The 25,088-nt window shown below is 43.4% G+C and overlaps 1 protein-coding gene across 1 annotated transcript in view; it reads right to left on the bottom strand.

Moving 5' to 3' along the window:
* Nucleotides 1–25,088, bottom strand: part of LOC139343987 (uncharacterized) — a 28,755-nt gene that overhangs the window by 2,148 nt on the left and 1,519 nt on the right. The window contains exons 3-13 of the mRNA XM_070981858.1: nt 15,815–15,962; nt 15,631–15,688; nt 15,312–15,393; nt 8,160–8,272; nt 7,685–7,853; nt 4,231–4,361; nt 3,629–3,712; nt 3,475–3,504; nt 3,186–3,254; nt 1,667–1,753; nt 776–907 (exon numbers count right to left, since the gene is read on the bottom strand). Of these exons, the coding sequence (XP_070837959.1) occupies nt 776–907; nt 1,667–1,753; nt 3,186–3,254; nt 3,475–3,504; nt 3,629–3,712; nt 4,231–4,361; nt 7,685–7,853; nt 8,160–8,272; nt 15,312–15,393; nt 15,631–15,688; nt 15,815–15,962 (1,103 nt within the window). The remainder of the gene's footprint in view (nt 1–775; nt 908–1,666; nt 1,754–3,185; nt 3,255–3,474; nt 3,505–3,628; nt 3,713–4,230; nt 4,362–7,684; nt 7,854–8,159; nt 8,273–15,311; nt 15,394–15,630; nt 15,689–15,814; nt 15,963–25,088) is intronic.

Below are 25,088 nucleotides of genomic sequence, written 5' to 3'. Positions count from 1 at the left end.
CATGAAGTGAGTTGTACATTTGTGCCTCAAAAACAAGGACAATGGCTTGTGTTTAAATCTTTCATTTTGATTGCAGTGTGAGTGTGTGAATGTGAAGAATGTGAGAATGTGAATGTGAGTGTTGTTTCACACCATTTAACTTGGGACCTGTACCATTTTGTTCTTTACTATACAAGTGGGGACGATCTTTTGTTCAGTTCCAAATAAATGTTTGACACACTTGAAGACTGATAATGAATATGTCTATTTTGATAGATTATAGTGGATAATTACAAATAATAACTCCTAAACTAGATAATGGTATTTACTCTGATCTAATTTACATGACACATTACATCTGTCATCCTCACCAGTGTAGCGTAAAACAAAATTTCTGGTATATTTGCAAATCAAACTTGATCTTTAGACCATCTGTGTCTATTTTAAGATGTGCATTTTGAAAGAAACAAAGAAAGTCTTTGCAGTAAACCAACAAGTGAACAGTCACACTGTAGTCTATGGAAGTCCACTCTTTGATAGGTAGACATCGCCAAGTCCCTTCTTAGCTTCTTCTTTAAAAAAAATAAAAATTCACATTTGAAGTAATGTTATAGTAAAAGACCTTAAAACTACGTGTAGCATTTTAGTTTTGTGTTTTTAAAATGACCAGAAACACCAGTCCCCACTTCCCAGGTGCTCGGCGACAGTCCCCTGTTCACGAGGTATGTGTGTATATGTGTGTGTGTGTGTGTGTGTGTGTGTGTGTGTGTGTGTGTGTGTGTGTGTGTGTGTCTACCTGTGGTGTGGCAGTAAGCAGGGGGGTGGCAGGTGAGGAAACCATATTCTCCATCATGATCTCCTCTTTAACAGGTTCACTTGTTACTGGTGGTGGAGGAGGGTTAAACATGACTGGAGCTGGATGGTAGTCCTACATATACGCGTGTGCACGCGCACACACACACAAACACACACACACACACACACACACACACACACACACACACACACACACACACACACACACACATTTTTATTATATTTGGACTTTCATTCATCTATTGACATTTCTACTGACATCATTTACTGGGATTTTGGATTTCATAAAGACAAGACAAAGCTCAGGCAATGACATGATGCACATATTGGGTTTTGGAAAATATTGGAAATATTTCATATGTTTTATTTACACTGGTTTTATTCCAGTTAATTTGATCTTATTGTGTTGACATTTCCTTTCCTTGCTGCCTTGATAGCTGAGGGGATTATAATCAGAGGAAGGTTAAATTTAAAATAAAAATATTTAAATTGAATGTATTTTTCTCCTGGTCCTTATTTTAAATAGGTAATAGAAAATATCAATAATTATCGATATCGACCAATATAAAACACTTATATCGTGATACAGTTTTCAGCCATATCGCCCAGCCCTAATGTGGCCTGATTACATCCACAGATTTTTCTTCTTCCATTATGTAGCAACAGAGCCTGCAGGCTCATGAGTCATTTCAACACAAACCTGCATTCAGTGCTGGGTAAATGTGCATATTCAAGAAAAACAAACTAAAAACGATAAGTGAATTTTTGCTGCATCACATCTAGCTGACATTGTCCCCTTGGTTCCTCCCTGCCACCTCCCACAATGCTGATGAGTCTTTCTACTCAGACCTGAATCCTTCACCAATCATACCATTGGAGCCACAGGACCAGCAAGAGGGTAGGCAGGGTTCTGAGGTGGGTAGGCAGGGTTCTGGGGTGGGTAGGGTGAGTTAAAACCCTGCAGAGGGAGACAATTAGGAGTTACATGAGTAAATACTGACGGAAGATGAAAGCACACAGGAAATTTGGAGAGTCAAGGAAAACACCAAATACTAAACAGAAAAAAAAAAAAAAAATCAGCCTTGAACGAAAACAGACCCCAAATAACTCTGAGTCCACTGTTGTAAGAACATATTAGGCTCAGGTTGGGATGCGTGCGCACATCGATGATCGATGAGCATACCAGAATAAGGGGAGAAACTCAGCTAAAAGCCTCTACCAAGCATTGCCACCAAAACGAAACTTAATTCATACTGCAATGAATTATATGCGCATATAAGGAAAACACGAAAACAGTGTACGTCCAGTTTAGAGCGTCTGCTGTGTTCACCACTTCATACAAACCACAAAAGCCTGATATCATATGAAAGCAGAGAGTCTGATGATCAGGACAATGTCTGCCTCCTCACTGTGCGACCAAAACTTGGCGAGCCAGCAGTCAAAGAGTAGCAGAAAAATATTTCTCAAAAGCATACAGTGTGTCTTACCTTTGCTGTTTTATGGTCAAAAGTTATATTCCAGCTCGGAAAAACGCTGCTACAATCTGCTCCTATGACTCTGTGTTAGTTCACGATCGACTGCGGGGGGGGGTTCAGGAGTGGGGGGAGTGCTCACATCAAAATGCCCTATCTTTGGGCTTACTTCCTTCTGTATTGTCAGTGGTGTTTCTATGGTGAACTTGGGTCCTGCCCCCCCAATTGACCAAATTGTTGGGGGGGGGGGGGGGGGGGGCGCTACTGACTTCTGTGAGTGTGCGGTTAGTTTCACTTCTCCGTGTCAATAGGCGTGTGAATAGGCAGTGCGCTTACAGAGGCTCACACACGACCCTGCTAAGCAGCCCGAGGTGTTATTTTACTGTTTTATTTGTATTTCGTCCTTTGATGAGGGTAAAAACAACAGAAAAAAGAAAACAGCTGGAATAGAGACGATTTGTAGAGAGCCTTGAAAGATAACGGTACTCCGCTCAGACGAGCGCCTGTGGGAAAACCTCCATAAAACTGCTCAGGTTCATTATTTTGGCATGTACTTTTGCACAATTACTCATCAGATATGACTTTTCTAGTCTCTGACTATTCATAGAAGAATTTGGCCTTCATCACATGATTTAAAGGTGGTTTTTACTCAAAATAATGTTTTGGTTTTTTTAATTAATAATTTCTACTGTGTTCAAGATAAATTTACTCTGACATAGTAACATTTATTTTGATTCTGACACTTCTGTAGTAATCTCACAGGTCTTAGCTTTCTTGAGACCAAGATTATTCATACAGCCCTTTTAGTTGTGAAGATATACTCTATTTATTTTGGGTAGGTCATTTGGGAGAAGAGGCAGACAAAATAGGCCTGGTACTGAAGAGGTTACAAAATAAGGGTTGTAGTAGGATACTAACTGGGGAGGGTGGGGGGCCATTCCACTGTCCTGGGCCAGTAGTCAGAGGGGGAGGATGGACTGTGGGACCCTATGTAAGAACACATAAACATACAGACATGTACACAAGAAAAAACAATTTTCTTGATTAATCATCAATTGATCAGTAGTTGCCAATTTATTGGAAAAATAGAGTGATAAGTGGGTGAAAAAAAAATAGAGTGATAAGTGATAAGTTGCATAATGATAGTGTATATAGAGTCAGACTATACTGTGTAGTTACTGTGTAGTAAATGTCACATCTTACGTACCATGTTAGAGTTAGTGCCATGGTAGTATGGCTAAAAACAGAAAACAGTCACAGTCTTTAATTTAGTAAGTAAACATCAATTCAACACCACAGTCACTTTGAGACATTGTAAAGTAAGAACATCCATGAAAACATAAAAAGTAATATAATCTCACCACTCCTGCCTGTCCCGGGGTGTTGTAGGGAGGAGAAGGTCCAAGAGGACCACAGGGAGGAGGATGGATTGCATCTGGGGTAGTCTAGATAGAGAGAGAGAAGAAGACAGACAGACAGACAGACAGACAGACAGACAGACAGACAGACAGACAGACAGAGAGAGAGAGAGAGAGAGAGAGAGAGAGAGGATGAAGCAATTCACTGTTTTGGGGCTAATAATAATATATACGTCTACAGGGACAGGGCTTGAGGACAGGCAAGCCAGGCAATGGCTTGGAGCCCCCGGCCACTAAGGGGGCCCCAGCCACTTATTTACAACAACGATTATTGATAGGCCTGGGCTTTCAGGGACCTCTGTTGGTCCCTGGACCTCACTTTGACAACCACAAATCTATTTTTTTAGCATTCATCTCTGCATTTATGTGTGCAAAAACCAAGTTTTTACGGCGTGCGGAGTGTTAAGTATGACTTCCAGACTCAGTAGATATTTCTTTTACATTTTTTAAAGTAAAGAGTTTGTAAAAAAAAAAAAAAAACCTGTAAAAAACAGAATGTCTCCAGATGTAGTCAAACTTGTCTGTGTCACTGCCAATGTTAGTACCTGTAGCATGGTAGCAGTGGTGGTTTTCTTCTTGAAAATTTTCTTCCGGCAACAGCAGCAAATGCCAGCAGGGATGCCCAGCAGTAAAAGCAGAGCCATGAGAGGGTTTCCCTCTGAGATCTCATGATGGTCTGCAGTGGAAAAAAAAGAGGGGGAAGGACAGAGGATGTTAAAATTATATTGTTAATGGTGATTGAGCTTTCTCTTCAAGTTTCTTTAACTTGGTGTGTTCATTTAGTGCTTCAGATGAACAATCTTTTTAACCTTTCCATGCACTATGGACAGTAAATTACCCTGGCTTTTCTACTGGTTTCTGCTTTGTTTTCAATTGCATCTGGATATCCCGAGTGCAGACACTGACTGATTGAACCCGGGACCTTCTAGCTGTGAGGCGACAGTGTTACCAATGTCCCACCGTCCCACCTTAACAGACTAGATGGCTATTCTTCAATAATTTCCTGCTTTTTTTGTACCTCATCTCAACAATATCCTCCCATTACTGGCATCCAGAGAGTTTCTCACCCTATGCCATCATTTCATCAACCTCCTGCCATTTCCGTTGCTGGCATTATGATGCCATATCCTCTGACCACCCACTTCGGTATGCCCATTCATAGTTCTGTTGCTCTTCTTACCTCCTATCCACTTCCCCGTCAGTTTCAGAGCGCTAGAACACTAGTTCCCAGCCTAAACAAAGCCTCTTGTTGGAGTTTATAAGGCAGATAATTGTGGTCGTTTTGGTCCCCTTTGGCATTCTGCGTTTACCTCAACATCCATCAAATTCATCCATCTAACCATTCCTTTGCTTTAACCTTACCTATTAAAAGTGCTAATTCTGGTTACTCTCACTTTGGCAGGTTGTAATGATATACGGTGTCTTATCAAATTCACTCTCCGATCAGTCTTTCATCATCAAAACTGCCACATCACCTGCCAGCCATCCCAAACCTATCAACTGTGCTTCCACTCTGGCTTTTAAGACCTGTGCAATGGTCAGCTGTATCCTCATGAAAGCTTCTGTGATTTTGCCAAGTCATGGTAGATCCTTCCCAGAGCCTCCCCATTCCGAAGCCATCATCACCATTCCCATCTGCCACTCACAATGTTTCACACTCAAAGACTGTTCATTCTAATCTCAGCAGATGGTATAGTCCTTGCTAAGATGGTATAGTCCTTGCTCATGATCTGCATGTTTATGGCTGTTTTAGCTTTGTAACAAATTGACACTGTGATCAGTGCTGATCTCAGATATCAGACCCTGTAAAACAATAATTTTCAGTGGGGGGCTTGGCAGCTGTCACTCATAATTAAGTTTGATACATGGTGCTGCACAGTTCTGTTCTTTAGACTGAAAATGCAGTATTTGGTTTTACAAAGCAAGTGAGTTCATGTTGTTCAGTCTAATTTCCAGTTTGCCTGGGAGTGATATTTTTGCTAATTGTACTCTCAGTCCTGCACTGGTGTATCACGGTACCTCGTATATGTAGCCTGGAGTCAACAATCAGCAGCTGTAGATGTTGGTGTATAACTTCTTAATGCAGTGGCAAGTTGGCAAGAAAATCACATTAAAAAAGTGTTATGGATCATGATGGAGCAGCAGCTTTTCAAAGAATAATGACAGGTTTTGAGCCGTAAAAAATCAGATACCTGTCCAGTTAGTTCCCTCATAAAATAGTAGACTAGGATTGGGCAGCATCCAATTTTTGATATCATTTAACTTTCCCCAATTACTCCTGCAGCATATGGTATTACCAGCAGACTCCAAATCACACCTGCTGGCCTGTCTGCTCCCAGTGTTCTCTGTTCCCCTTTTCCCTAGTGTTATGTGTCTGTCTGTTCCCCTGTCTGTCTCAGCTAGGTGTTTCCCTGCACCCAGCTGGCACTGCCTCTCCAGCAGCGCACCTGGAGCGCATGAGCTTAATAAGAGGTCTAGTATATAAGGAAGATGCTGAGCTTGACTTGACCAACTTGCTTGCTTGCATTCGCCATTTGTTTTTTTCTAATTTTCCCTTCTGAAGCTGTGACTTGATGTGCCCTATAGATAATTTCTAAAGAGTTAAGTCTTTTCTTGACAGTTTATTTATTAATTTATTTTTACAGATCACATTGGTGACAAAAAGTTCTGTCTTCATTTTCATCACATCTTCAACCAGAGCAGTGGTGCTGGACTAATACTATAATAATAAGGTGTTTATTATATATATGCACACATTGTGCAGTGCAAGTATTTCATGATGGTAATGAAACAGACACCATTGCTATTTTCAAATGTCCCAGGATACCTTACTCCCATATTATAGATAGTTTGTTATTAGAAATAGGTCTTGCAGCATAAATCTATGTTAACTGTCACTACTAACTACTACTACTACTACTACTACTACTACTACTACTAGTAACTGCTGATTTGGAAGACACTACTGCTGGCACTGCTGTATGAGGACTTATGAGACTGGAGCTATGATCATTTCTTGAACTTAAGTAATAATTGTATTGCACTTAAATCATTATCAGTTGCATGCAAACTCCAATTGTGCAGTGATGTAAGACCTCACTGTCTAGGAAACATCTACCAACAGCACTTCAGCTTTTTCATTGCTCTGAAAGACTCACATCATTATTTAGTATGGGACCATGGGAGTTTGGGGGTTTTTGGTATTGTTCTTTTGTGTTTTCTGGTGTCTCATTATCTCTTTATTTTGTGAAGGTTTGGAGGTGTGGCGAGCAGGTGTGTTTTGCGACAGCGCATCTGATCGGCATCCAGCAATTACAATGACTTTTTAAGCTCCGCGTTTCCTTGCTTCTGGTTGTCAGGTCGTTTTGGTATAGCTGGTAATCTTGCTAACCTTGGTATCCTGTATTCTGCTTGTGATCCCCGTTTCCTGTGTCATCGGTCCCGGTAAGGTTTGCGCTGCCACGAAGCTGCTGTTTTTCCTGTGCCTGTCTATAGATTTAGATTTGTGCCTGTCTCCGTAGTTATGTACTATTTTGTTTTTTGGTCTCTCTTAGTTAGCTTGCGATTTTTGTGTTTGTGGTTTTTTTCCTCCTCTGGAGAGATTTTGGTTTATTGTTCCTTTTGTTACTTATACTAATAAAAAATGTTTAACAGCTACCTGTGTTTTTGTCCTCTGTGTCGTGGCATTAGAGTCATTTTCTGGTTAAGTGGTCTCCAGACCTAACATCATTACAGCATGGTTATTAGCAGGAAGCCTGTCTCATTCATTATAGCTCAGAAACTGACAAGACTGCTGGAGGATACAGTAAAGGCTCATTCATAGCTGAACAGAACCACAGGATTTTGAAAGGTTGTTCTGTACTTTTAGCCTGTCAAATTCAGTTTTACTAATTGCAGACACACACAGACATATTGTGGACCCCAGAAATACTACGTGCTAATGAGAATGAGAAGCTAATGAGGATCCATAAAAGAATAAACAAAGATATGGGGACCCACCTGTCAGGTCCATCCTAGTAACAGACACCACCCGGTCCCTGCGGTCTCTCAGTGTATAACGTCCCTCATCAGTGTAGTTCACATTCCTGATCTCAATTTTCATGGAATGGGTCTGCACTCGGTCCCAGTAATCCGGAAGGTCCTGGGACACCCGAGCACCATCATGCACCTGAGGGAGACAAACCTTTATCTGAGCATCACTCAGACTTCAGTCTTAGATATAAGCAAATAACCAAATACTAACATTTGTGATTTTCCAGTACACAGAAATACTGAAAGATGAAAACCATTGGAATAAAAACTTAACCCCACAGTCCTGCAGCTATAACAGTCCATCACATTACAATGCCCAAACACTGAATCCCTCCATCCCTCTACTCATTTTTATCCAACTAACCTTCCACCCATCCATCTTCTATCCCTTTATCCATTCTCCTTTATTCACTTTATCTATCCATCCATCTATTTATCTCACCAGTGTAATGTTGGCCTCCCCAGAGAAGGAGAGGACAGCGTCAGCCAGGTCAATGCCCTCAAGTGAGATATAGAGACTATCTCCTGCTACACACTTCACATAGTTATGTCTGGCTGAAATGGAGAGGAGAAGAATAAAGAAATTAACAGATGTAGAAAGAAAGTCACATGGAGTTATATTTGTGTCTTTATCCTGAGCATGGGATGGGGCATCTTGAGCACAGAAAAAGCTTTATGCGGGCACATAAATTATATTTTGCATGGAGATTATTACCATTGAATGAGTAACTCTGTCCCAGCCATGGCCATGCTTCTAGTTATTTCCTTTGTCTTCCCCTGTGTCTTTTGTTTTCCCCTGTGTGTGTGCGTGCGTGCGTGCGTGCATGCGTGTGTGCGTGCGTGCGTGCGTGTGTGTGTGGTCTCCTGCCTGGCACTCTCCAGCTTCAGCCTCTTGTCACTGGATCATTGTTTCAGCCACTGCAGGAGTTGACTATTGAGGCATTTCTACTATTCTTAGTGTGTAGTTTTCTCAAGCTAACCACATTTTCTTTTCCATGTGCTCCAGGATCATCAATCATCTGCCTGTCTGTCAGCCATTCCTTATCGCCCCTCAGCCCTCTTACACATACTCAAGTATATGAGTATGTCTCCCATATCAAGGTTGTGGTACCCAGAAACTTCACAGACTCCATGATGAGTAGTGGGGGAATGTGAAGGTGGGTGACAAACTTGATGGAAGGGTGGCTGAAGAAACAGTCTTTGGTGTACACAGAGAATAATAATAGTGCATGTGCCCTTATCCACATAAGCAGACAATGATAATTTCGCTCACTCAGTTTTTAATTTGCCCTCAAACTCTGTATAGTTTGACTTGTTCCTGAAGCTGATTGTGGATTTTGTCTGGTTTTACCACTACCAGAGGGGAGCCGATCCTTTCAGCCGAGGCCTAACTTTGCACTGCTATAATGTTTCTACCTCCTGATCTAGATTTAGTTCACCAGACTGTATCTCCCTGGCCACATACAGTATTCCTGTTAGGTTCAGGTAAAAATGTGACATCCTATTGGATGTCACAGTGGGTACTGGCTCAGGGGAAAAAAAGGAAAAGAGACATAATCTTGTAAAAAGGCCCTTATATAATAAAATCAAAGAATGATTAAAAAGGGATCCTCCCAAAAAGAACTTAAAGGAGGTTCATGAACCCTCCGTTCCGAGATATTAAGAGAATAAATAATAAAAGGATAAAAAAATAAAAAAATAAATGAATAAAACCAAATCAAATCATAAAACCTAGAGGTGGTCCTAGATACAGGACGGGCTGTGAAATTATAATATGGCTGAATTAAAAGACCCTTTCCCTTGAGATAATAGTTTAAAATTGTGATTCCCAGTAAGTTAATGGAGTATGTTAAAATGACTGCTTGTTGTCCAATTATAAATATAATAATTTAATGGTTAAGAAAATATAATAATAATTAATTATTTAAAAAAAATTGCAAACTAATAATACAATACTGGATTGATTAAAGGGAAATGAGCGCAATAATGACACACACACACACACATACACATACACACAAGTATACACACACACACACACACATATATATATATTATATATATGCATACATACATACACATATATTAAAAGTGCAGGAAAAAGCATGCAGCAACATAGATGTTAGAATATAAAATCTAAATAAAACAGGCAAAAGTGCTAAAATTGTAAACGGGGTTAAGTGCTAAAATAATAAGTGCTCATGGTTAAAATATAATATATGGTGCTCTAAAAAAATCAAACAATCCAGTATCTAAAATACATAAATTTGTGACATAAATAGATAAATAGATTAATATGAAATTCATCCCACAAGAGAGTCATAAAACATCTTGATTTCTTTTTTCTAGAAAAAAGGAGGAGGCAGAAGAGGTGAAGCCTGCGCTCATCAGGACCGTCCAAATATTGTTTTTGTTCGGCTGTGATGTGTTTGTTGTTATATAATGTTTGTGTGATATCCCAAATGACTGTCTGTGTTTCTGGTTGAAGTGCATATGTGAGCGGTTTATAGTAGGTTGTGTTATTGAGCTGTCTATTTGCTTCCAATAAATAATTATTTAAATCCTGTAAAACGATTTGGCCCCCTTTGTCTGCCGGTTTTCTAACTATGTGTGTGCTGTTATGATTTTTTTCTGTTAGTGTGTTATGTTTGGGTGTCTATGTGAAAGGGGGCACGATTTAGTGGGTAATGAATTGTTTTTATTAATTAATGTTATTATTTCTGCTGAAATAGTGTCTAGATGTGGCTGCCACTGGGACGGTCCAGTGAAGAGCACAGGCTCTCGTCTCCGTCCTCCCCAGAAATGGTCTCTTAATTTCAGCCTCCTGTGGAAGGTGTGGAGGTCCCTCCTTAGGTCAGCGGTGAGGTAAGCATTTCTCCCCAGCTAACAGTTTAATTGTTGACACCAGTACCTGAACAACATCTGGGCTGCCTGGGGAGTCCAGTGGATGTGGTCCTTGGGGTCAGTTTTAAACAGCGCAGCGTTAATTTCTTGTATGAAGTTATATTTGGCTGTGATGGTGTTTTTTTAGTAATTAATTATTTTTTGTGTGGTTCCAATTGGCAGAAAAGTTAATGATAGGGATGTAAATGGTGGCACTGGAAAAAGTGATGTGGCTAATTCTCCATAGCTGCTGTAAATTCTTGTAGGTGGTTATCAGCTGATGTTCGGATAAACAGTTGTTCAAGTCGACTGAGAGAATAAGCTGTTTAACTTGTGTGTGAGGGATGAGTTTCTTGAAAATTTCTGTAATATGGTGAAAGGTGGCTCCAGGATAGCTGTCAATTTGAATGTTTGGGTCTGTGAAGATGACGGTGGGATGTGGGAGAGATTGGAGTCACCGATGATGAGGGGGGAAAGAGCCTGAGCTAGTGCGGGAGGTTGAGCGGTACCGGCTAGAGATAGTCGGGCTCACCTCCACGCACAGTCTGGGCTCTGGAACCCAACTCCTTGAGAGAGGCCGGACTCTCTTCTACTCCGGAGTTGCCTGCGGTGAGAGGCGGCGAGCTGGTGTGGGCTTGCTTATAGCCCCCCAGCTCAGCCGCCATGAGTTCTCCCCACTGAGTGAGAGGTCGCTTCCCTGCGCCTTCGGGTCGGGGATAGGTATCTCACTGTTGTTTCGGCCTATGGGCCGAACAGCAGTGCAGAGTACCTGGCCTTCTTGGAGTCCCTGGGAGGGGTACTGGAAAGTGCTCCAACCGGGGACTCCATTGTTCTGCTGGGGGACTTCAATGCTCATGTGGGTAGCGACAGGGGTTCGGCGCCTCAGGAAGGGGAAGCAGCTTTCTGTCAACACTGTTTACAGTGGAGGTGGGGAGCTGTTGATCTCGACTGGGGATATTGTTGGGCGGTGGAAGGAATACTTCGAGGATCTCCTCAATCCCACTATCATGTCTTCTGTAGAGGAAGCAGAGACTGGGGACTTGGAGGTCGATTCATCCATCACCGGGGCTGAAGTCACTGAGGTAGTTTGCAAGCTCCTCAGTGGCAAAGCACCGGGGGTGGATGAGATCCACCCTGAGTACCTCAAGTCTCTGGATGTTGTAGGACTGTCTTGGTTGACACATCTCTGCAACATCACGTGGCAGTCGGGGACGGTGCCTCTGGACTGGCAGACTGGGGTGGTGGTCCCTCTTTTTAAAAAGGGGGACCGGAGGGTGTGTTCCAACTATTGGGGATCACACTCCTCAGCCTCCCTGGGAAAGTCTATTCCAGGGTACTGTATAGGAGAATCCGGCCAATAGTCGAACCTCGGATTCAGGAGGAACAATGCGGTTTTTGTCCTAGCCGTGGAACACTGGACCAGCTCTATACCCTCCACAGGGTGCTTGAGGGTTCATGGGAGTTTGCCCAAACAGTCCGCATGTGCTATGTGGACTTGGAGAAGGCATTCGACCGTGTCCCTCGCGTCATTCTGTGGGAGGCGCTCCGGGAGTATGGGGTTGGAGGCCCTCTGTTGAGGGCTGTACAGTCCCTGTGCAACCGGAGCAGGAGCTTGGTCCACATTGCCGGCAGTATGTCGGACCTGTTCCCGGTGCATGTTGGACTCCGGCAGGGCTGCCCTTTGTCATCGGTTCTGTTCATCATTTTTATGGACAGAATTTCTAGGCGCACCCAGGGGCCGGAGGGGGTTCCGTTCGGGAGCCGGCAGATTTCGTCTCTGCTTTTCGCGGATGATGTTGTCTTGTTGGCTCCCTCGAGCCAGGACCTTCAACATGCACTGGGGCGGTTCGCAGCCGAATGTGAAGCAGCTGGGATGAGAGTCAGCACCTCCAAGTCCGAGGCCATGGTTCTCAACCAGAAAAAGGTGGCTTGCTCCCTTCAGGTTGGGGGAGAGTTCCTGCCTCAACTGTTCAGGAGTGAGGGAAGGATGAAGCATGAGATTGACAGGCAGATTGGTGCAGTGGCTACAGTAAAGCGGTCACTGTACCGGTCTGTCGTGGTGAAGAAGGAGCTGAGCCCAAAGGCGAAGCTCTTGATTTACCGGTCAATCTACGTTCCTACCCTCACCTATGGTCATGAACTTTGGGTCATGACCGAAAGAACGAGGTCCCGGATACAAGTGGCTGAAATGAGTTTCCTCCACAGGGTGGCAGGGCGCTCCCTTAGAGATAAGGTGAGGAGCTCTGTCACCCAGGAGGAGCTCAGAGTAGAGTCGCTGTTCCTCCACATCGAGAGGAGTCAGCTGAGGTGGCTCAGGCATCTCTATCGGATGCCCCCTGGACGCCTCCCTAGGGAGGTGTTCCAGGCATGTCCCACCGGGAGGAGGCCCCGGGGAAGACCCAGGACACGCTGGAGTGACTATGTCACTCGGCTGGCCTGGGAACACCTCGGGATCCCCTCAGAAGAGCTAGGGGAAGTGTCCGGGGAGAGGGATGTTTGGGCGTCCCTGCTCAGACTGCTCCCCCCGCGACCCGTCCCCGGATGAAGCGGGAGAAAATGGATGGATGGATGGATGGATGAATATAGATGGAAAAAATCAAAACTTTAAGTTCATCATCTCCACATGGGAGAGCTATTGCTTAAACTGAACAAACTGCCTACTTTTCTGGCTTAATTAATCATTTGTTAATTTAATCATTTGTATTTATTCTGTTTTATTCAAATATTTTTATTCTTGTATTTTTTATTTATTTATTTTTTTTAAGTACTTCTCCATGTGCCATTTATCATTACCTCTGTCACTGATGATAACTGTAGAGATGACTGTGCAGTATGAATGAATATATGTGGTCGGTCGACTAGAAACTGAATTGCCCTTCGGGGATAAATAAAGATATCTGTATCTGTATCTGTCATCTATCACACACATAAACACAACCCAAGGTTCCTGTTTAGTACTATTAACCAACAACTTCCTCTCTTGTGTCTGACTAGGGTCTGACTGGGGTCAGACACAAGAGGGTTGATGCCTCGATGGTCTGAGGTCCAGTTTTCCACTGTCTGTTTTGCCATCCACAACATTCAGTCATCCTATGCTAACCTCCGTCATTCCTTGCAGATCCTCATAAACACTAGCTCATATGCGCATATCTCCTCTAGTCCATCTAATAGAATTCCGACAATATTCCTAAAATCCATCTTACCTGTCAAAAGTCTCAGCTTGCTCTGTTTTTTGAACACTCACAGAGCATAGTATTAAGACTGCTTTACTCGGTGTAACCAATGACATTCTTTACATGGAGACAAAGGTGAACACTCCATTCTCATTTTACATGATCTGACTGCTGCCTTTGACACCATCAATCATGCCATTTTACTTATATTTTGCACTGCTGTGTTGGCATTTCTGGTACAGCTTGAAAATGGTATTGTATTTGACAAATAGATATTTTAATGTCTGTGTCAACAATCGTGTCTTCCTCAGCTCCTGTGCTGTGTGGTATCCGGTCAGTCCTTGGGCCATTCCTTTTTTCATTGCGTATACTTCCTCTAAGTCATTCGTTCAGCTTTCAAGGTGTGTCATGTCACTGTTATGCCTATTTCTCTGCTAAACCCAGTAACCTGAATAACTGTCCTCCCTCCATGATTGCTTAGCTGCCACCAAAGAATGGAGGTCTCTGCATTTCCTCCACCTAAACCCTGACAAAACTGCAATTCTTTTAAGTGGTCCTCACAACTTCTCCTTTGCAATAGATTGGTTAATTTCTCCCAAATCTATCTATAATTTTGACATTTTGACATGTTACTAAGCTTGTCCTGACCTATATATATGTATGTATATATATATATATATATATGTATATATATATAGAGAGAGAGAGAGAGAGAGAGAGAGAGAGAGAGAGAGAGAGAGAGAGAGAGCGAGCGAGCGAGCGAGCGAGCGAGAGAGAGAGAGATAAGATGAATGACCATGCCCTTAGTCCCTTAGTTACATTTCCGATCTCCTCGTCAACTCCAATCCTCTATCTCGACCTCTCATCCATTCACCACTCTAACTGCAAAACAAAAACCAACCATACCTTTGTTGTTTTAGCTCCAACCCTCTGGACTCAGCTTCCCCAATCTAACAGATTTGCTGGATCCCTGGACTGTTTCAAACGGTTTTTAAAACGCATTTTTATAAGCAAGCCCTTTTATACATTTCCAGCTTTGTTTGTTGTTGTTTTTGTTGTCTGGTCTATATCTCATTGTGTTGTGTTTTATATTGCATTTTTTACCTTATTTGTTTATTCATTTTCTTCTCATCATGTGTGTGAAACACTTTGCAACTGTGTGTTTTAAAAAGTCCTACACGAAGAAAGCTTTACTTACTCATACTAATTGAATAATAAATGTACATTTGCTCCATTGCTCAGCTGCCTACAGTGAGTAGTATTATCAGTTGATAGCGATGTATGGAAGCACTGGGAGAATGGCAAATGGGCCATCATAACCACACTAAGTAATTATAGTTACAGTACCAATGATAAAACTTCTATGAATCTTTTTGTTAGTGTGTTCTTTATTAGCATGAAACATCTCTATCTTGGTTGGTTGCTAGCATATTTCTATTAAAAAGTAGCATTACCTAACTAAGGTATTTGGATATCTTCATAATTGTTAGCTACACAGGTAAGGCGTTAACTCATATGGCGAACCTCGGCGAACTCACGTGTGACAATCACTTTGACAGTAGAGATCTCTTTATTCCAGAGGTCTGTTTGAATGTATGTCCCCTGGTCCTCATAAGTTACCTTAAAAAAACACAGAGAGCACATAAATACACCGTAAAGATCTAGAATCTATAGCCACACTATAAGCACTACAAGGTCTTTTGCTGTCAATAGCTGATGGAAAACTAACATTACTGACAGGTTTTGGACAGGAGGTGCAACACTCTCACTTGAAACTGAACTCCAAAGCACAACCAATTGCGTCCAGAATTTAATTGTATTTCCAGAAAGAGAGACTATACAAATTACTTTGTTTACCTTGTCGATGTACCAGCGTCTGTCGCTGCCTGTGCCAGACACCCTGCCTTTGGTTGTCCTGTAGAAGATGGAACAATAGCTACATGGAAATACATAAATTGCAACAACTATGGAAGCATCTCACAGCTTTCCTTCATGACCATCCTGTCCACAAGCACAAGAGGTGTCCTTGAGTGTTACTGACCTGAGTCTGCCCTTCTCCCAGTACAAAAAGTTCTTGTTGTGATCATCAGCTGGAACGAACTCCAGCTTCTCTGCACTTTTGGACAGGTAGATCTTCAGCTGGCGACCATGGGCCAAACGCTCATGGAGATCATTGACAGCATAGGCCTCTGTGACAAATGCAGGTGGAGAAAGAAAATGAAGGAGAACATCATTTTGCTAAAAACTGGGGAAAAATAAGTACTTGCTTGTTCTGGGAGTTGAATGGTGAAAACGATTACATACTATGTCTTTTCCTAAATCCTGTTCTTATATATGTCTGCAGTGGTAAAACAAAAATGTTTTGCAGAAGGACTGCATCTTAGATATGTTGTTTTATGCAAACTGTATAATCGCGGACAACTTGGTGAAATATATGACTTCATTACCATGGTTGGAAATGAAATTAAAAACTATTATGTAATTGATGATTATGAGCCTATATATAATGGCTAATGAATCAGCTCACATCTCAGTAAACACCTTGAAATTTGATTGTGTGATTTAACTTGATTTAAAGTTGTGGTTGATAAAGGCTGTGGATGCGGCTGATGAGTCTGAATGAGAGGGTCTCTGTCATCACAGATAATCTTAAATTCTGTATAAATTCCACAACAATCCCAGTTAAATTTTTCAAGAAATGCCCTAACACAAAATCTTGGATTACTCAACATATTATGCACAGCCTCAGAGAAAAACACAAAGCCTTTCAACGGCAGGACTGGGTTCTCACTTAAAATATTAACACATGCCAAATCACAAACGAAATCTTCAAAGCCAAAGAAAAGGCATATAGAAAAACCTGAACTGGAATTCAGCTCCAGGAACACAGGACAAGCTTTTCAGAAAGTTAAAACACTCACTGGCCATGGTCCACAAACCAAATTAGCTGCAATAACTGACTGCACCTTTTTGCTGAAAACCTGAACACTTTTTACATCCAGTTTGACACCATGGACTGCTCGGAAGAATGCAAGGCGTTACTGGATATCTTCCCCATCACTGAGTCAACACATGGAAAAAAACTGAAGTTCAGTTTTTTCTCCTCTGCCATAACAGAAATGAACAGAACATCCAGACTGTAATGTGCCTGAGTTTGTATACATAAAGTTTGAGAATATACATATATAGAGTATACATTTGTAAAATTCAATGTATTTAGTCTGGTTGGATGTATTTGTGCACTGTGAGGTTGTACTCTGTGAGGTTGTTTGAGATTCATGTATGTACAGTGTCTGTCAAATTTGATGTTTTCTGTCCAGTCTGAAGTATTTGTGTAAGCTGAGGTTGTATGGAAAATGGAAACAATTTTCTTTGCAGAAGGACAAATAAATATAAATCTATGTTTATTATGTCTTTTCGTGAATGTACAAATACAAAGAAGCATTAAACCATCTTTCCTTAGCATTTAGAGATTTGAACAGCGTGTTGTGTTACTGCAAACCTTTCTTTTTCTACTCAGCTTGACTCTCCACTGCTAGCCTATTATTTCTTTTTGTAATTATGCAATAACAGCTTTTACCAAGTACTTCTCTCTCAATACACTCTCACTGCTACATCTGCCAAGAGCAGAAAAAGAAAAGAACTAAATGGAAACAACACTGTAAGTGTTTGCTGAAAAGACATGAAAAGACGACACCAAACATCACAAGGGAATTCAAGCTTCACCTAAATGTTCCTTCCACAAAGTTACCCAGCTCCCTCCATTTTACATGGTTTCACCTCAGTGTTCTCCATTTAACAACAAGATAACAACCAGTCTCTGTCCTTCCGGCAAGTTTCGTTTCAACCTCTCCCTTTCAACCATGCTCCTTCAAGACATGGCTCAGCCTTTCAACCAGGCGCCAGCCCACCCTCAAGATCTGGCTCAGCACATGTATACCCTTCAGACAGGCCTCAGCACATCTACTGTTCAACCTACCTCAAGAGGATGCAGGAAACAAAATCAATAACAGTATATTTTCAAATGTTTTCAGTATTAAAGAAGGATATACTGTAAGTTTTAGACAAATTGATCAATCTTCATGTTTCATTGTAATCCAATTATGTTTGACACTGTTCTTTAACCTAGGTTTCAGTTTTGATATTGCTATCTAGTGTTTTTAAACCCGCAGAAATCAGAATTTCACTATGGGTAAAGAGAATCATTTAATTTTGAACATTTGAGTTAGCTATTATCCAGAGCAGAACTGAGAAAGAAGCAGTATTTTTCTATATATATATCTCCCTTGCCTGGAAAACCATTTGGTTCTTTAAAAAAAAAAAAAAAATCACAATTCTTTTGTTGACTAGTTGTGTACATTAACCTTGCAAAATTGAAAACTTCAAATTCCAATTCAATAATCAACAAATAATCAATAAAGCGGATAGAGTAGTATAACAAGTGCATGCAAATTAAAAACAAGTACATACAAAAGAGTGGGATAAAAAGGAACGTCATCCTAAGAAATGAAAATAGTATTTACAGACTGTTATGTACAGGTTGTATTGCACAGATTATTGCCCTGATTACTTGGAGCAGTTTTTGTTGTGTAGTCTGACAGCTGCAGGAAGGAATGACCTGCGATACCGCTCCTTCACACACTTTGGATGTAGCATCTTGTCACTGATGGAGCTCTTCAGTGCAGTGAGCGTGTGTTGGAGGGGGTGGGAGTCGTTGACTGTCATGGAGGACAGCTTGGCTGTCGTCCTCCTCTCCCCCACCTCCTCCACCACTTCCAGAGGGCATCCCAGGACAGAGCTGGCCTTCCTGATGAGTTTGTCCAGTCTCTTCCTGTCAGCTGTTGTGATGCTGCTCCCCCAGCAGACTACACTGTAGAAAATGGCAAAGGCCACAACAGAGAAAAAGAAGGTCATAGAAGGCCTTCAGGAGTGCCCCACGCACCCCAAAAGACCTCAGCCTCCTGAGCAGATAGAGTCTGCTCTGTCCTTTTTTGTAAAGTGCAGTGGTGTTATGAGTCCAGTCCAGTTTGTTGTTCAGATGAACACCCAGGTACTTATAAGATGTCACCATCTCAATGTCTCTTCCCTGGATGTTCACTGATGATGGTGAAGAGTACGGGCGCCAACGGAAGTCCACAACCAGCTCCTTAGTTTTACCTACATTAATCAGGAGGTGGTTTTGCTGGCACCAGTCCACAAAATCCTGGATGAGTCCTCTTTATGACCTGTCATCCCCATCTGTGATGAGGCTGACAGTGGCAGTGTCATCAGAGAACTTCTGCAGGTGGCAGGTGGGTGACAGGTGCGAAAAGTCAGCCGTATAAAAGAATTCCTTTATTTGTCACATTTTAACACACAACATGCAGAGTTGAGGGGGAAACTGTACACGGCATGCATATGTGAAATTCTTTCCCGCTTTTTGACCCATCCATGGTCAGTCCTTCCTCCACGGCAGACCAGGAGCGGTGGGCTGCCAGTCGACCAGCACCCAGGGACCAGTTCTTCTTTGTCACCATTGGTCAGGTGGTGATCTTCTTGCATGTTTTTAGTGTGGGTATTTTTATGGAGGATACACCAGGTGAACACAGGGAGAACATGCAAACTCCACACAGAAAGGCCCCTTATTTTCCCTCAAGCAGCAGGCACCAAAGGCATGGTGGAGGACACACCCAGCGCCCACAGCAGGATTCGAACTGGGGACCTTCTAGCTGTGAGGTTACAATCGAGCCACTGTGCTCCCAAATGTTTCCGCCCAGTTAGGTATAGGGGGTGAAGAGGAACGGTGCCAGCACTGTTCCCTGGGGGGCCCCTACACTGCAGAGGACAGTCCCTGACACACAGTCCCGTGTCCTCACATACTGTGGGCGGTTGGAGAGGTAGTCCACTATCCAGCATGTGAGGTGTTGGTCCACCCCCGAAACCTCCAGTTTCCTTCTCAGGATGGCTGGCCTGATGGTGCTGAAAGCACTGCTAGGGTCCAGGAAAAGGACCCGAACAGAGCTCCCAGGTGACTCTATGTGAGACAGAGCTCGATGGAGAAGGAGGATGAGGGCATCGTCCTCCGATGCCAGGCTGGTATGCGAACTGCAGCGGGTCCATGGACGAGCTTACCGGGGGCACAGGTGGGCAAGGACCAGCCGCTCCAGGGCCTTCATAAGGTGGGATGTTAGGGCCACCGGCCTGTAGGAGCTACGGCCCTGGGGATGTGGGGTCTTTGGCACAGGTACCACGCAGGACGTCTTCCAGAGGTGTGGCACCCTTCCCCTTCTCAGGCTCAGTTTAAACAGATGTCCAATGATCCCACTCAGCTGATCAGAGCAGGATCTGAGGAGCCTGGGACTGCGGCCGCCCGGTCCTGCAGCCTTCCTGATCTTTAACCTCCTGAGCTGATTTATAGTACAAAAAAACAATTAACCCTTCAGACAAAGAACCACACAACTACATTTTAAATTTTTTTTGGGCAGCCAATGCATTCGAAATTAAAATTCAATTCAAATAACCGAGTATGACTGTGACATTTCATCAGAAAGTAACCTTTACTATCTTAAATTATGAGTATACAAAACATTCACACCTGCCATATTTCGATAACAAAGTTCGAAAATATTGTTTAGCAAAAATTTTTAAATGGAGTTATACGTTTCTTCATCTGAAGTATATAGCAAAGGAAGGACAGTGAGTACTGTGGGTCAGCACTGGATAACAAAAGGTTCTGTCAGTGCCTCTGACTCTCATTGGCTAAACAACTTTTGGTGCCCTTTTGTTGTCCTGATAAACAACTACAAGTCATCTGGTGATGTTTATGCAAAGAACATGAATAATTGAACCATTTAAATGAACAATTCAATGCCCAAGTTGACGGACACCACAGCCTTTCCTCCACTCACGGCTAGCTGCCCTCCAGCAGAGGGATGTCCTGCATCAGGTGGGTGTCCAACAGGGGGCCATTCGCCTCCACCGTCCCGCTCCTCATCTTCATCCCAGTGCAGGTGGCTGGTTAAGGGCAGGGTGCGCTGGCACTCCTCACGTTCCCCCCACCAGGCGAGGGATCACACCCAGGGTCCTGGTGTTGGTGGCACGGCGGCTGAGCTGGCTTGCCCCCCTGAAGATCGAGCGGATGCTCCCACAACCCTCGTCATTGAGGACTCCATTGTGAGGCACGTCCGCATGAGGGGGGCATCCACCCTGTCATTCCCCGATGGGGACTTTGCCCACCTTTTCAACACCGTGTCACAGTCCCAGCTGAGTGTTTCCATCTCCGGCCCTACCCCCACCTGTGGCAGAGGGATAGGCAGCTTCAGCAGGCTGCTCAGCCTCAACACCTGGCTCTTCTCTGCCTGTAACTCTCACTCTGGCAGCTTCATTGACAACTTTAACGTCTTTTGGGAGAGACGGCACCTCTTCGGTCCAGACAGACTCCATCTGAACAAAGCAGGTGCCCGCATGCTGCCCGCCAACCTGGCATACGGTGTGCAGCATGCCAATCTCCCCAAACCAATACCAGCTGATCTGTCCACGGCACAATCACACCCACATGATTGACTGCTTGCACGTCACACACACACACACCCCACACGCCCCGTCTGCCCACAGAAGTACCAGACAACACCGTCCACACCATTACAACCATCATCTCCAACAGAACGCACAAACCGAGGAACGTTTTCAGACCACGCACACAGACTATCATTCAACCGATTCACTACAATGAGCGCACGTTCAGCACGAACATTAACAGTTGGCAGTGCTGAACGTGCACTCTCTTTTAAACAAGAATGAATGAATGTGATTTTAGATTATAAGTTAGACTGTCTTCTTTTAACCGAGACATGGCTTGGCACTGACGCACCTGTTGTTCTCACCAAGGCTTCGCCACCAAATTTGAATTTTTTATTTTCTACTAGAGGGGGTAGAAAAGGAGGGGGAACTGCGTCAATTGTAAATAACACACTGACTTCTACTGCAGTGTCTTTTAACAGTTTTACATCATTTGAGCACCACGCCTTTGTTTTTAGCAGCCCTCAAATTATCTGCATAACTCTATGTAGCTGGAGAGTCTTGCATGAAGACAATGACAGTCTGGCCCCCAGTGAGTGTGGCAGAGTAGCTTATATACTGCACTGATTGCAGTGAGTCTCAGGTGTGTGATCAGGTGGGCAAGCAGGTGGATGTGGCTGAGAGTGGAAAAGTACTAAGGGCACCGGTGAGCAGATGAGGAAACAATGGCAGCAGGACTGTGACAGGTCCATCCATTTCCCTGGGAGTGACTCATTCGGAAGCCTTTGTTCTCTTTTTCCTCATTTGCATCCTCGTTATTATCTGCTCACAAATTCACTGGCTTTCACTGCAAATTAACTTCTAAATTTAATTTACTGTTTGTAAGTGTAAAATTGGGCAGAAATCCAAGTACGCTACAAATTTTCCTGGTGGTAAACTTGACTGTTCAAATCACTAGATGATGCTGAAAGACTACAGGACATTTCTAGTAAACCCTGGATTATGTTCATTTACAATTAGGGTTGGGCGGTAATCCGGTAATAAGGTATCCCGCGGTAACTGGACTCACAATACACATAAACATGTACAAAACCCACATTCTTCATTACAAAGACTCCATTGCACACAGTAAATCTGCTTATTACTCTGGTCTCATCACATCCAACGAAGGAAACACCAAATCACTTTTTTCACTACTCAACAAGATCCTCCAGCCTCCCAACTCCTTACCCCCCCACCTTTACTCTATTGACACCTGTAACTCCTTGATGCTATTCTTCAATGATAAAATCAACTCCATTCACCAGCACCTCTGTTCCCACCCTCCTTCTCTCTCCACACCTGAACCCTTCCTCTACAGTCAACCCTTTACCTCCTTTCAACTCCCAAGCGCCTCTGAAATATCCGACCTCATCCGCAAATCTAAGCCCTCCACATGCCTGCTGGACCCTATCCCCACAACCCTGGTCAAATTCTGCCTCTCTTCTCTGCTTCCCCTCATCTCTGCCATTATCCACTCTTCACTGTCTGCCGGTATTGTCCCCTCTGCCTTCAAAACTGCTGCTGTCACGCCAATTCTGAAAAAACCTGGTTCAGATCCCAACAACTTCAATAATCTCCGCCCTATCTCCAACTTACCTTTCATCTCCAAAATTCTTGAAAAAAAGTCTCCTCCCAACTCCACGCACATCTCACTCTGAACAGTTTGTATGAACCCTTCCAGTCTGGTTTCGGTCCACGTCACAGCACAGAAACTGCACTTATCAAAATTACCAACAATCTCCTCACTGCAGCTGACACCGGTTCACTCTCCATCCTCATCCTTCTTGACCTGAGTGCAGCCTTTGACACCATCTCACACCCCATCCTCCTCAGTAGACTCCTCAATTGGCATCACCCACACCCCCCTTCAATGGTTCCATTCCTACCTCACAGACCGCACTCAGTTCATACAACTCAAATCTTTCTCCTCCGACCCCTCCCCAGTCACCACAGGTGTGCCCCAGGGCTCTGTCCTGGGGCCCCTCCTCTTCATAATCTACCTACTCCCCCTTGGCCATATCTTCCGTAAATTTAACATTTCTTTCCACTGCTTCGCGGATGACACCCAGCTCTACCTCTCCTGCAAACCAAACTCCACACTCCCACCCCCCTCCCTCACCTCCTGCCTTTCTGAAATAAAATCATGGTTCACCTCTAACTTTCTAAAATTAAATAGCAATAAAACCGAATTCCTACTCATTGGCACCAAATCCACCCTATCTAAAGTTGACACTTTCTCTCTCTCCATCAACAGCTCCTTAGTCTTCCCCTCCCCCCAGGTTAAGAGTCTGGGTGTCATCCTCGACAGTACACTCTCCTTCCAATCTCACATTAATAACACCACCCGGTCTGCTTACTTTCACCTTCACTCCATCAATCGTCTCCGCCCCTCCCTCACCCCCCACACCACCGCCATCCTTGTCCATAGCCTTGTCACCTCCCGCCTTGACTATTGTAATTCTCTCCTCTTCGGCCTACCTCAAAAGTCCCTTCATAAACTTCAGCTGGTTCAGAACTCTGCTGCCCGGATCATCACCAAAACCCCCTCATCACACCACATCACCCCTGTCCTTCAGCAACTTCACTGGCTCCCGGTAAATCAAAGAATCACTTACAAAATCCTTCTGTACACCTACAAGGCTATCCATAACCTCGCCCCTCCTTACCTCTCCGACCTTCTGCACATTGTCACTCCATCCCGTGCCCTCAGATCTTCCTCCTCCCTCCATCTCACTGTACCCGCTGCCCGTCTTACAGTAGCTCCATGGGGAGCAGAGCTTTCAGCCGCTCTGCTCCCCAACTCTGGAACTCTCTGCCACCTGACCTCCGTAACTCTGCCACCCTGTCCATCTTCAAATCCAAACTCAAAACTCATCTATTCAGACTTGCTTACTCTCTATAAACTGCTTCACACGGCCCCCCCTCCCTATTTATTGTATCTTGTTTTTTATCTTGTATTTTATATCATTGTATTTTTTTCTGTACAGCGACCTTGGGTGTCCTGAAAGGCGCTTTCAAATAAAATGTATTATTATTATTATTATCTAAAAATAGCAACGGTATCAGTTTCATTACCATCATTAAAAAATGCTGCGCATATAGGTCTATAGGGGTCGAACATAATTGTAGCATCGTCATCGTCAAAAATGAAGCCCGCTCAATGGATCTGGTTGAATTTTTACTCGAGAAAAAGGTAACATGCAAAAGTACATGCTAAAAAAAGAATCTGAGCAATTTTACAGATGTTTTAACACAGGTATGTCCAGGCGCTCATATGGGCACGTCTGGGCAGAGTACCATTATCTCGTCCAAGCATACGGAGAAACTCCTCTGTTGAAAACACCTTTTCAGCATTTTTTCTGCTTGCTATTGTTCTTAGCTCTCATAAAAAGACGAAATGCAAAAAAACAGTAAAATAACACTTCGGGCTGCTCAGCAGAGTCCTCTGTGAGCGCTCTCCTCCTTCATGAGACGGAGCGGTGAAACTAACTGCGTAGTTATGCCGATCAATAGCTCAGCGACCCACCCAAATTCACCATAGAAACACCAATGACGATCCAGCAGGAAGTAACCCCAGAGATAGGTTATTGCATTGAGAGTGCTCCGTCCATTCCAGAAACCCCCTCCTTTTTATGTAAACAAGCAGGACCTTTGTGATTGATCTCAAACTAACAGAGAGTCATAGGAGGAGACATAAGCAGCATTTTTTCGGGCTGGAATATAACTTTTGACCACAAAACAGCAAAGGTAAGACACACTGTATGATTTAGCAAAGT

The sequence above is a fragment of the Chaetodon trifascialis genome, chromosome 2 (genome assembly GCF_039877785.1).
Source record: "Chaetodon trifascialis isolate fChaTrf1 chromosome 2, fChaTrf1.hap1, whole genome shotgun sequence".
NCBI lineage: Eukaryota > Metazoa > Chordata > Actinopteri > Chaetodontiformes > Chaetodontidae > Chaetodon > Chaetodon trifascialis.
Note: the sequence above shows the minus strand (reverse complement) of the source record. Positions and strands in the feature narration are given on the sequence as shown.